The 13,668-nt window shown below is 40.8% G+C and overlaps 1 protein-coding gene across 1 annotated transcript in view; it reads left to right on the top strand.

The window, feature by feature from the left end:
- Nucleotides 1-1,312: 1,312 nt before the first annotated feature.
- LOC139796501 (pinopsin-like) overlaps nt 1,313-13,668 on the top strand; it is a 98,850-nt gene continuing 86,494 nt past the window's right edge. Inside the window, exons 1-2 of the mRNA XM_071744627.1 lie at nt 1,313-1,607; nt 7,469-8,237. Of these exons, the coding sequence (XP_071600728.1) occupies nt 7,901-8,237 (337 nt within the window). The 5' untranslated portion in view covers nt 1,313-1,607; nt 7,469-7,900. The remainder of the gene's footprint in view (nt 1,608-7,468; nt 8,238-13,668) is intronic.

Below are 13,668 nucleotides of genomic sequence, written 5' to 3'. Positions count from 1 at the left end.
AGTGGAGCATCTCAATACAGGTTTCATAAGGGACATTGAAGAAATGATGCTTTATATTTTTTACTTTTTAGTTTGTCACCTCTAAAGGAGGTGCACTCCTGCTCTCCCTCTCTGAATGTGGCATTAGCACATTATTTTTGTTTTTTTTTTTCTAGCTGGGGAAAAGCAGCTCCTAGTTTACAGTTTAAGTCTAATTAGAGAATTCTGATATCATATCTTGTCTGCTGATGAGGGTATTAGGTGCATTCTTGATAAATATCTTCTGAAAATTCTTAATTTATTTTACAAACTATTTTTACTTGAGCTGAATTTTGAAGAAAATCTTGTTATTAGCAAAACAAATAATACCTAGGAGGTCTGCCTTTAGGCTTCCACTGGGGAAAGAGATTTTATGGACACTCCATATGATCTTTTTTGCTGGGCTGTTGTTTTCCAGTAATGGTTGGGGGATTGGTTTGCCTGTCTTTAGTCACAGAAGGTGAAAAAGCTGAGGAGTTTGATCAGATAAATCTACCTGAGGGGAAATAATAGACTTTGGCTTACAGGCTTTAACTGTGATCTACAAATTTAAAAGATTCTATTGAGAAGTTCAGCAAGAACCAAACAGAGCTAAGAGATGTTCAACAGAGCAAGGCATACTCCGTACTTTTTTTTCCTCTAGTGCTTTTAGGCAGCAATTCACTCCCCGTGAGCTTTTTTTTTTTTATTTTTTTTTCCCCTAGTATAAAGCCCAGAGCTGTAAGTCTGAGAGAGTAGTAGTAGGGAGCAGTAGTAACAGGAAGACACGGGCTTGCATTGTTTTCAAGCAATGTGTTATTTCTGTTAACGAAGTATTTCTGAAAACAGATTGCAGCACACAGTAACCACCGTGCTTGTTTGAGCCGGGACTGCTAAAAATGTAAAGATACACGTGGAAAATACAGACAAAGCAGACGACTGATAAATTACACACGCCTGTTACGTTAGTTTTGGAGGTTTTGGGTTTTTTTGTGGGGTTTTTTTGGTTTTTTTTTACACATTTTTAAATTACACTCCTGCTAACAGCTATTTATCCCTGCTCTACAGACAAAAAGAAGCCTTTCCCAGCAATAAGAGGACGCAGCGTGTGCAGTCAGAGCTGTGCCTCCCCCTGCAGCCCTGCCCCACGGCCAGAGATGCCCCGGCAGCCCCGGGATGGGGCCCCCCCGAGGGGGGGGGCATCAGGGGTACGGGGCACCCCCGCAGCAGCGAGGACGCAGCCGGCCCCGCCTGCTCCTAAACCGCGGGGCGCTGGGTGCCCCCGCACCGTCCCCCTCTCCCCCGCCTCCGGTGCCCTCGGCCCGGGCGGGGGCGGCCCGGGCTGCAGCACCGCCCCGGCGCGGGAGAAGCGCGGCTGCTGCGGGGGTTGCGCGGGGGCCCGCAGGAGAGATCGACGCAAGCCCTGCCTCGGAACTCTGATTTTAATTTTTATTTCTTTATTAATTTTTTTTTTTTTTTTTTTTTTTTTTTTTAAATCTATTTATTCTCCTCCCGCCATCCCGAGGTTGGATGTTTGCTCAGCCCGCCTGGGAAAGGGAGAAGGAGAAAGGAGCGGGAAGAGCGAGCACATCGTATCCATCCCGCGGAAAGTAAGCGCCCTGCCGGAGGGCAGAGCGGGGAACCGCGGCTCCGCGGAGGGGAGGGCAGGGCGCGGAGGATCCGCGGGAGGGAAGGAGGGGGGAAGCGAGGGAGCGCTCCTGGCTGCCCTCGGGCATCGCTCCCACTGTCCGGGGGGCTGCAGGGGCGGTGGGTGCTCAAAACGCCTTTGGCCGGAGACTTAGAGTGGCTTTTTGTCTTTTTTTTTTTTTTTTTTTTAATCTTGGGTTGCTCTAGGTGAGAGGTGCAGGTGGGATTGGGATTTCCTTCTAGTGTTTTATGCCTAACAAATAAGTAGCAAAAAAGTTTGTGAAGGAGAAGGCGTAAACTGAGATTGGCTGAAGGAGCTTGCGCTTGATGTAAGGTTTTAAAGCTCGGAGAGAGCCGAGAGGCTGAGAAGGTGCTCTCTGATCCCTCTGCTGTTCCCTCTGCCGCTGCTGTCCCGGCTGAGGCTCTTGAGATGCTGCTCAGTGCAGTCCAGGAATGGGTCTGTCGCCTTTACTTTTAGGACAGGTATTGCCGTGCAAAGATTTCCTTTTCGTGTGTAGAAGGGGTTGACTTAACTTTTAAAATACTAAGTAGAAGCAGCTTTTATTTCAAAAGCAGTAGTTCCAGGTTTTCCCATGCTGTTTTCCTGCACTGTTATAATTTTCCTTTGAGTAGGGCTTTCAAAAGTGGTAGACTTCACAGAATGTATTCTGCACTTATTTTTGTTCTCTTGTCTGTTGTTTCCATGCGTGTGTGAGTTCCTAAAACTAAGTCTGGAAGTCTCTATGCCAGAGGTTCTCTCATAGATAGCAGGTTTGGGGGGCTGGGAGATACCTAAAGATCTGGACCATAGTGCCTCTTCTCTGTCTCCCACATTACTTCTAATCATCTGCCTCTGGGTCTCTTGACACCTCACATTGGGACTTAGGACATGGAAAAAATAGCCCAGAATTTTGTTTCAGTGTTGGGAACTCAAGACCAGGTTGGATAGGGCTTTGAGCAGCCTGGTGTTGGGAGGTGCAGGGGTGCTGGAACTAGGGGATCTTTAAGGTGTCTTCCAGCCCAAGCCATTCTATGAGTCTATGAAGCCTCACACAGTCCCCCATTTTTCAGCTGTGTTTGGAAAAATTATTGTTGGTGATATCTCTGAGTGTGGATGCTTCTTCATAAAAATAATTCAGTTTTTCATGTGGAAAACAAGGTTTAGTATGTAAAAACTTAAAAATATATTATTCCTAACAATTCTGGCACCAGCTCAAAAAATCAATTTCTCTTTCATGAAATTTCATCTGGGATTGTCTTTGAAATCTCATTTATTTATTTATTTAAAATTAAGTTTTCATTATAAAGGTAAGTTCATGAATGAAAGAAAATCACTAATTTAAAATTTATTTTAATGTCAACTAAATGACAGATTGATTAAGGCTGTGTGGATACCTAAATATAAGGGGCTTTTTATGTCCTCTATATCACAGGAGAATAATGTAACTATAATGTAAGACAGTAATGTAAATTTTTATCAGTATAATTTTGAACTTATTTTTAATTAATTTGCTTGCTTATTTATGCAACTTAAGTGATTGTTAAATATTTAAAGTAAATTAAGCATCATTTTTGGCATGTTGCACAACTTTGCAGTGGAAGACGGCAAAGACTTTGCCAGTTAGAAATAATGAATGAATTAATTTAATAATAATAAAAACCCCCCAGAACAATCCTAAACCTGTAAAGCCAGTATAAGTTAATGCCTATTTGTGGGCAAAGTGAGAAAGACAAACCAGCTTTGCTGGTGTGGGGTACTGCTCAAACTAATGCATGGTGGCAAGTGCAAGAAGAAGCCTTACACTCTGTTTTAATGCTTGTGTTCCCACAAGCTGGTATAACATCTTTTGAAACCTTTTTTTCCAACAGACTGCTTCAGAGAAAAGTGCAAGCAGTGACGGGTGTCTGGTTTGCTTTATCTTTAGCTTAGTACTGTCAGAACTGGTTAACAGATGAAGCATTTAATGACTGGTGACGTTAAATGAACTTTTGGCCTGTTTCACCTGGCCATATGTCTTGTATCATTTGGGGTTTGTTTTCCTTTCCACATCAATTCAAACTTAAGGAGACAAACTGAATGGTCATTCGTTTGTTTTGAATGCATTTGCAGGTTTCATTGTGGTTTTCTTAACATTTTTTGAGAAGTAGCATTGGCAGAATTAGAGTTTGGTCCTGCAAGCTTCTGAAATTGCTAGAATTTAGGAGGGCTCAGGATCTTCTGAGGCTTGAGGAGTGCAGAGTATTACCTTTAAGACAAAAAGTAAATCTCAAGTAATCTCTATTAAAACAAAAAATTTTCTGGATAAAAAAATAATCAAGTGAACCTTTGTGCACACAAGCCTGTTTTCAGGTATTTTTCAACAATAATGTGTATTACTAAGTGTTAAGTAAGAATTTGGTTCATTCTTTCTAGGGGTTTGTATGGGAGTTCAGAAACTTTATGGAAATCTGAATTTTGGCTTGTACTTCACCCCAAGGTGTAAAAAGCCTTCTCATTTTATGTGCTATCTACTAATAAACGACTTAGTCCTGCACAGCCCAGATCTTCAGATGTTTTCCTCTGCAGACCCCAAAGTTCACCCCAAACTTTTAAAATTGCACCCTAATGAGTACTTCTTGTAATTTTCTTTTAACTCTTCAGTGGTCAGAGTGTGCCTGCTTTTTAAGAGGTATCTTCCATCAGCCTATAGTCTGCACTGGTGAGGCCATACCTTGAGTATTGTGTTTGGTTTTGGACACCTCAATACAAGGGAGACATTGAGATGCTGGAGTGGGACCAAAAAAGCAACAAAGCTGTTGAAGGGTCTGGAAGACAAACCTCATGCACCTGAGGGAACTGGGGCTGTTTAGTTTGGAAAGGAGGCTGAGGAGAGATTTTATTATTCTCTACAACTACCTGAAAGGAGGTTGTAGTGAGGATGGGTGTATTTGTCAGTCTCCTCACTGGTAACCAGCAATAGGACAAGAGGAAATGGCTCCAAGTTGCACCAGGGGAGGTTTAGGTTGGATTTTAGGAAAAAACTTTACAGGAAGGGTTATTAAGCACTGGAATGGGCCGTCCAGGGAAGTGTTTGAATCACCATCTTTGAATGTGTTTAAAAATCTTGCAAACACAAGTCCTGAGGGACATGGTTTAGCAGTGGGCTGGTAGAGCCAGGTCAGCAGAGTTAGGTTAAAGGTTGCACTGAATGATCTTGCAGATGTTTTCCAGACTGAACTATTCCCTGTTTACATGGAATTGCCAGGTCCTGCTCCTCATGCCTGGGCATTATAGCATCCTTCCCCAGGGTGCCAGGACAGAACTTATCCCAGAGAAGCCAAATGGGTTGTGGTCAGTGGAGAAATGCCCTTGGCACTGAGCTGTGCCTGCACACCTGACATGCTGTCAGACTGCTGAATTTTAGTCAGCTGAATCCTGTCCAGGGGGTAAATGTCCTTTTACAAGCACTGTAAATATGAACTCTTTAATATGTCTTTAAGAATGCAGGGTGTATGTCCCTGTATATAAAAGATCTACATTTTATTATTTCTATTTTCAGCTGAATAGAGATACATGTATAAAATTAATCATACTTGCTAAGAGGATTATAATCTTGGGCTTTGTCTAACACCAAGGCTGTGATGCTTTCACACTATTATTCAGATCCTTTGCCTGTGGTTATTCAGGTGAGGTTAAATCCCCCCTAGAAACATTTATGATGGCATACAATAATCTTTGCTTCAGATTATCTAGGTGTAACTAGTTCAAGTTGAAAAAAAAAATTACATCTGTAACTGAAATTAATCTGCATTTAAATCATGCTTAAGTCTCTTCAGATTTTGAAGCCAGATTCTGCAATATGATTTGCAGAAGGGAGGAGCAGGTATAGCTGATTTTAGCTGCATTCCTTAGTGAACAGTCATGTGCAAACATATGAGACAAAACTGTCTTCAGCGTGATGGAAAATTAATAGATCGGATTGGTGGAAGCTAGAGTGTAAGCAGAATTACTGAAAAAAACCCCTACAAATTAATACCTATTGAGTTTATTTCCCTGTATATTTTGTTTTCTTGGAAATTCTTCCTTCTGAAGCTCTCCTTCAGCAGAATGCCACTGTGGTTTTTTCCTCCCAAAAGAAAGTACAGCTATTTGCCTTTCAGCGTTTCAGATTGTCAATGACCAGAAAGCAGGTCTGCAAAGTGCATGAATTACTCATCATAAGAGAAAGTAAAGGCAGAGTTTATACATGAGAGTTCAAACCCACCACAATAACGAGATATATTTAGTACACTGACTTTGTGAAAGTAGGGAAATAGAAGAAATACTTGCTCTAAACATTCCCTGTGACACGAAGATGTAATTACAAAAAACCCCAAACAATGCTTCCATCTTCAGTGAAGTCTGAATTCTCATCTTTCCAGTTGGTTAACACATCTTTACCTACATGACAACTTTCAAAAAGCAGGGTTTAGGAGTAATATAGAAGATGGTCCATTTTAAAATGCATAAAGTCATTCTTCTAGGAGCGAATGACATGAAAGACAAATTTCCATATTTTTTACTTCAGCAAGCTATGGATACTGTGCATTTTGCACCAAGGAGTGGAAATTTCTACATATATATAAGCACATTACATATACACCTCTTCTATGAAGAGAGATTTGGGGTTGTTCAGCCTGGAGAAGAGGGGCTGACTCATCTCAGAAGAGAAGAAGATGGAGATGACATAAGTCATCTGGGGATGACTTATGATGGACTTTCAGTATCTTAAGGGGACTACAAGAGAGCTGGGGAGGGACTTTTTACAAAAGTGTGTAGTGACAGGACAAGGGAGAATGTTTGCAAGGTGAAAGAGGGTAGATTTTGAATAGATACTAAGAATTAATTCTTTCCTACAAGGGTGGTGAAGCACTGGCACAGGTTGCCCAGGGAAGCTGTGTCTGCCCCATCCCTGGAAATGTTTAAGGCCAGGTTGGATGGGGCTTGGAACAACCTGGTCTAGTGGGAGGTGTCCCTGCCCATAAGAGGGAGTTTGGGACTAAATGATCTTTAAATTCCCATCCCACCCAAACCAAACCATTCTATGATTCTGTGATATATATCCATCTCTGTTTCTATAGAAATGTCTGTGCAGAGTATTTCTGCAGTCATGCAGAAAGATGGCTAAGCAGTTACACATCCACATTACACACTCTGCTGTTGCTTCACAACTTAAACACTCATTGTAGTCAGTGCATATGGGTATAAAAATTCATATCTGTGATAGGGGTGAGATGTGAGGCTTTGGGTGTTTGACTGCTTTATAAATAATGAAGGAGAACATCTGTCCACTGGTAAATGTGGGAAAGGTGAAATTGGTAACACATCTCTGCCAGCCTTTGTAAGCACATGAGAGCTTCAGAGATTGATTGAAATTAGTCTTCCTGGGTAAGGAAATACTTTCTCCTCCTTATACAATTTTCATAGTTTTAAGAAAGCTCTAACCAAGACTGAAACTTCACTTGATGTGCATTGACCTAATGTGGAGGAATATACAGCTCTTCTCTGGGAGGCTGCTGCAAAAGATGTATTCTCCAGGCATTTTCTCACCTGAGCAACTTTGCTAGAAAAGTGCAAATAGCCTTCTCCATGCTAAACTGTGAGCTAGGGCAAAACTGATGACATTAGGCGTAGAAACACCAACAAATTGATTCTGTTAAAAAACAGAGAAAACTGGAAAGACTGAGAAATACTTGTTACAGTTCAAACAGGGATGAACTGTTAGTAAATTATGTGCCTAACTTTCAGTCTGGGTATGGAACATGTTGTTTTGTTTTTACCATTTGTTTCCTTCTGTCTTTTCAGAAGGACACCCATTGTCAGAAGAAGTAGCTGCCTTTTGGTAGAAGGGCTGCCCATTTGCTCTGAAAGAAGAGACCATGCTGAAGCACTTTTTAAAGACATTTTCTATTCTGATCTTCAGAAATATAATTTAACATGATCCTGGGTTTAAATGAAAAGGATGAATTTGAGGTGATCATTTTGCTTGGTTCTGCTGCCCTGAAGTTACCTGCAGAGCTGACCACTGGAAAGGCACAGTGGAGGAAAACACCCCTCTCCTGCAATACAGCATTTCACACCTGCATAACCATCCAGGAGGTTTCTCAGCTGAGTTATGATCATGACTCCTGAGATGATTTGACCTGTGATGGAAGAACGCTTCTGGGTAACTGCTGGAGAGCCTCAGCACAGGGCACTTGGCATATCTGCCCTTACTGATCTGTGTCTGAGTACAAAATGAACCACACCTGGACACACAACCTGAGCTTTGGTACACCTACAGATCCTGTTGAGCCAAGGGCCGGACTCTCACGACATGGGCACACAGTAGTTGCTGTTTTTCTTGGATTTATTTTGTTTTTTGGTTTCATGAATAACTTGATTGTCCTCATCCTCTTCTGCAAGTTTAAAGCCCTCCGTAACCCAGTCAACATGCTTCTCCTCAACATCAGCATCAGTGACATGTTAGTGTGTGTCTCAGGCACTACCCTCAGTTTTGCATCTAACATTCATGGCAAATGGATTGGAGGGGAACATGGCTGTAGATGGTATGGCTTTGTCAATTCCTGCTTTGGTAAGAGTTCAATGATCATTTTCTTGTCTTTCTAACACTGTTACGTGAAGCAACATGATCAGTAGAGCTCACTGTTGCTCTGTGGTAAAGAGAAGGATGCTTTGGTTCTCTTGTTACAGTCAAACAGAAGTGAAATACATGGTTTAAAGAATATTAACAAAAGATTTTATGAAAGAGTAGTACAGATCTGGTGAATATTTCCTGCCATATGCCATTTTTTGAAATCACTTATTTTAAGAGCTAAAAATATCATCTAGAAAGAGGCAAGCCACTGGAAGGAGTTTGACTAAGTGTATGAACATATATAGTACTTCCCTCTTTTTCAGGAAAATCTGTGCCAACACTAAACTGGAGGCCCCTCAGTGCTACTTCTGTCATGAACAAAGCCTCCTAAAAGTACTCGTTTACTGTTTGTAATTATCTATTAATCTATAATATTAATTGCCTCATGTACCAGGTAATGACAGTTTTCATCATTAGGCGCTTTCTGTTCTCCCCCAAAGCAAAATCTTTATTTTAAAATTACATGCTTTGCAGATTCAATAGCAAATTAAGTCATAGGAATAGATTTTTTGGAAATAGTCAAAATGTTCATGAAAGCTGTGGTAAAAGTGTGTGGTGTTCATTTCCTGTCCAGACAAAAATTTTCCTCCAAGCACCTTTTGAACTGCTGCATTTAAGTGGTTTAACTGAAAATTACGTTAATATATAAAAAAGATTAAGGAAAAAGAAAAGCACAGTCAGAGGGCAGCCTTCACCCCTCTGAGGTGGCTTGTGGCTTTAAGAATTATATCACCAAGTAGTGACCCTTTTCTGAATTTATAAAAGGGTCCACCGACAGGTAAACTGATCTGTGGATGCACATCTAGATGTGATCCTTTTCTCATCCAGACTGGGGGACCTGGAAGAGATCCCTCCTGCTGTACATCCTTTGCTTTAGTGCCTCCAGGCCAGCAGGACAGGACTGAGTGCACCCCTGGCTCCTCTTCCACCCTGGAGCTGTGGTGCATCTTGTGCAGGCACTTTGGCCCAAGGAGTGTTCCTGCAGCCCTTGATGCAGAGTCAGGCTGTGGATCTGAACCCGTGTTTTCTACCTGAATTATAAGCTCTCATTTTTTCCAGTGGTGTGGTCTCTGGTACCCTTCCCTTCCTCCAACATGTGCTCAGCTGATGACAGCTAACTCAGCCTGGCATCTTCCCCTGGGAAGCTGCTGCTGTGCCCACAGTGAGCTCTCAGGATATGCCAGTGTTGTATAATACAAAAGCACTGACTTCAGCCATCCAGAAGGAAACTCCCATTATCAGCAATACTTTAGCTTTTTTTGCTGCACTCTTTTTCATTCAGCCCGTGGGGAGCAGAATGACCTGTCTTCTCCTTCCATGTTTCATTCCCATTTTTGTGACTTTTATGAATGCCAATATTTCAGTAATTAGTCTTCTCAGGGAGAAGGAGGGTAGGACTGTTTGCTACATCCTTTAATTCCGTGTCCTTTTATTATTTATGTGTGGAATGTGAGAGTAATTTCTGAAGGGAGGGGAAAAAAGTATCTGTTGAAGGGATTAGAAAAGTTTGTTGAAGGTATCCTTTGAGCTTGCTGGTTTCTGTCAAGATACCTGTGTGTTAACCACCCTGATAACCGTGGAGTTAAATCAGCAAATGGGTAAGTTTATAAGGGTTACTATAAGTGGGCAGTGTGTTCATGCCTTTCCCAGGTCGTCATTGCACTTGAAAACAAAATGGTTAGGTACAGGATTACTTTCTTTTGCATCCAGCATGTGCTGTAATCATCACAGGCTGAGCAAAGATCCATTGAATGGAGTGGTTAATTTTTTTACGGCTTGGGAAAGTGACATGAGAGAGTTGTGAGCTTTTTATTAAGACTTGCAGGTATTACTGCTAAAAGAAAAAAATAGCACCTCACTCATTCTAATGTTATTTTCCTTGACTTCTGTGGGCTTTGGAAAAATTGTATCAAACTTATCAAAGTGATTCAGCAACTCAAGAGGTGGAAAATCACGTATATTCTGTGTCGTAAACTGGTGGCTTAAGAACTCGCTCAGTGGTGCAGTGTAGTTACTGAGGATAAGGAAGATTTTGTCAGCAAGAGGAGTTTTTGACACCTGAATAGTCCAGTTTACATCACAGCCTTTGGTCTGATCACTGTGACTACCTTGTGAGTGGCAAAGCTGGGAAGATTTATAAATATAAACAGAAAAGCCACAAAGTCTACAAAATACTACATTAGGCTCTGGTGTAAAAAGGAGTGTGTAAGAACACAGATAGGGCAAAACTATAGGCTAGGAGGAAAGCATTTCTTTGTGTTGTTTACATTTTCTTGTAATCCCTTAGCTATTCTTAAAAATATGCTTTTCCTTCAGTAAAAATTAACTTACCCTTTTTTGTGCCTCATGGCACTAGGGCCAGAATTTTGAATGATCTTGTGGCAAGTTCACTGGCTACAGTAGAATTGAACTTGCCTGTACCAAATAGGGGCATGTATGTATTTTTTTTAAACTGCAATATTTTCCTAAATCATGACAGAATTTTAAGTAGGCAACTAATCTTCATGGCTTACTTGAGGAGTATTTCATGTGTAAAACACACATAAACCAATTTCAAACTGTTAATATATTTTAAAATACAATTAATTTTAAAAAGACTTCTGAGAAGGACAGTGTTTTAGTGAATAAGTTTCCTATCACTTTGTTTTGTGATGCTATGAAGCCTCCTTCTTCCTGTTAAAAGCCAAATGTCCCCCAGGTATGTTGCCTGAATGAAAGCCATTGAAAGTGGGGAGCTGAGATTTGTTTCAAATGTAAATCCATGGAGAGAGATCACTCTTTATTCACTAATGTACCTTAACTTTTTTAAAATCACATAATTGTTGCCCTGGGAGGTGTCTGGAGAGCAGAGCTGATTCTCCTCCCAGCAAAAGTGACAGTGCAGTGGACATTGACACGGTTCACAATGGAGTGGAACTGTAAATCCTTCCCTGGACAATCCATTACCTACCCCATGGCCCAAGAACCAGTGCCAAGGGGTTGCCATGGGCACAGTGGAAGAAATTCTGGACAAAGTGTGGGTGTTTGCTTTATTTACTTCCTTGTTTCCCCACATCTGCTTTGCGATGCCAAACCATTCACAGGAAGCAGGATGTTTAGAAGCTGATGGGAAGTGCAGATGGTAATCAATAAGCATGTAATGGGGATTTTAAGGAGAACATCAACTCATGAGACCTGCTATAGTAGCTTAAAAGCTGTCAGGTCTTGATCCAGGGGGGAATAGATGTAGAAGAGAAACAGCATGGATTGTCCCCAGCATAAATTATTTTACCCTGGTGCTTGTGCATGTTTGCAGCTCTGTCAAGTAGGTCGCTGCAGTGGAAAATGCACCCGTGGCTGAGCTGGGGAAATGGATGGATCTGCTAAATTTGGTCCCATTACCCACCACTTAGCCACGGCCTGACAGGCTCATGGTTATACCTTTAAGCAAACATGGAAAGGGACACAGGGACAGGATCCATTTTCCCAGATGAACTCTGGGTAAACTTTGCAAGCAAGCTGAGTACTGTTAAATATATAATGAAATGATTAAGCATTAGATTTTAATTTAGGAAAACTTGGTAACGCATTCCCATAGAGATCATACAGACACAAAGTAATACACCATCCTAAGGTGAAGTTTGTCATGCAGCTTTAATCATCTCTCTCACCTGTGATCTCTCCAGTGCCCTCTTAAACACTTTGAATCTTTGGACAGATGAGAACTTTCAGAAACATTTCACCTTTTCCCAAGATACTTGCACCAGTTTAGATTTCCCAAACACATAGGACAGGCAGAACTGGATTCAGATGACTTCTGGGATTCATTTTCAGAATAGATACTTTAAGCCATTCTGTATCAGGATTAGATGTTAAATATAATAAACTGTATGGGAAAGATGAAGCTTTCTGTGGCTTAGGAAATCCAGTGCTGGATTCTAATGCTGGGAAAGTGTCAAGGCACACCACTAGCAAGGATATTTTTGTGACTGCTGAACTCTTAACTCAGGTTTTCAGGTGTTTGATGGTTGTTTTCGCTTCCTTATCCTCCACTGTGATTAAAATACCTAGAAGTTTGCATGAGGATTTGATTCCAATATTTCATTTTTTAAAAATTAATTCAGATTAGTGTTGTGTAAGTGAACATCACTAAGCAAGATGACACAGAGATGCCAATGCTTTGTGAAAGGTATGTTATTTGAGGCCTTGCCTTCCCACACAGCATCCTGTCATTGTCCTGGATGCAGGAGAGGGTGAAGTTCTGAAACCTGTAAAGTATGTATATGTGTGTCAATTGAAAAACCAAGGTCCTATCAAAATGAAGACTTTAAAATTAATATAAAACTCGTAGTACTAAAATATATGGGTAGGTAATCTTTTCAGTCACATTAAAGCAGTTATTGATTTATTCCCTTATGAACTACCAGAGAACACAATAAATGAGAAAGGAGCTTGTTCATGATTTTGTTTTAAAGTACAGCTGACTTCTGACCTTAAGCAAATTATTTTCTTCTTAATCTTCTTCTTTGATTTTTTTAATGCTGTGGTTAGTCTCACTTCACTAAACTAAGGTACTTTAGTTTAGAATTTAGGCTTCTAACATGCTGGAGGTGCTCTGCTTATGAGTTGCAGCTGAGAACTCAGGTGAAATGAATGGCTTTTAGTGAGAAGATACATTTATTTCCAGGAGTAAAGACATCATCTCTCTTGGCTTGATCCTGCAAGCCTGAAGTTTTCTGAGCCCTGACACAGCAAGTACTCACCTCCCTGTGCAAAATCACTCTGAGCAGCTCCTCACCTGCCCATTGAACATGGGTAGCTCTTTTTCCAGTGGTCTTCATATGGGATCAAAAGTGTTATTTTTATAAATATATGGCTGATAGCAAGCACAACTGATCAGTAATGTTTAGGAAAATGTCCTGCATCAGGCCCCAGAAAACATTTTCTGTTTGAAGTGCACAGGCTCTGTTATGCCTGCAGTTACCATGAGCCATGCAAGCTTCCCTAGGTCATTCAGTATCAGAAATAGCTGGTTCAAGAAGGAAAAGAGGGTTGTGTGGAAGGGCCTGGCTAATGGGAATATGCCAAAGGTGCTTTCAGTTCCTTCAACTCAAAAAAGAGAAATTTTATCATAACCCAGGGAGCTATACTTTTTTTAATACAGTGTTATAGATACTGCTGGTGTATCCTGAATTTTTCCAGTTTATCTCAACCACCTAATATGTGTTAGATAGCAAAGTGGATGGAGATATGAAAATACTTATTCAGGAGATATATAATCCAAATTTCTCTTTGGCTTCTCCTTTCTAAGGAAACTGAAGTTAGTCAGCTATTGTTTTTATTTTAATGATTAATAAATGAGCTAGTGTTATATTATTAAATACACTCC

Source organism: Heliangelus exortis, chromosome 1 (assembly GCF_036169615.1).
Source record: "Heliangelus exortis chromosome 1, bHelExo1.hap1, whole genome shotgun sequence".
Classification (NCBI taxonomy): domain Eukaryota; kingdom Metazoa; phylum Chordata; class Aves; order Apodiformes; family Trochilidae; genus Heliangelus; species Heliangelus exortis.
This window is presented reverse-complemented; position numbering and strand designations above follow the sequence as displayed.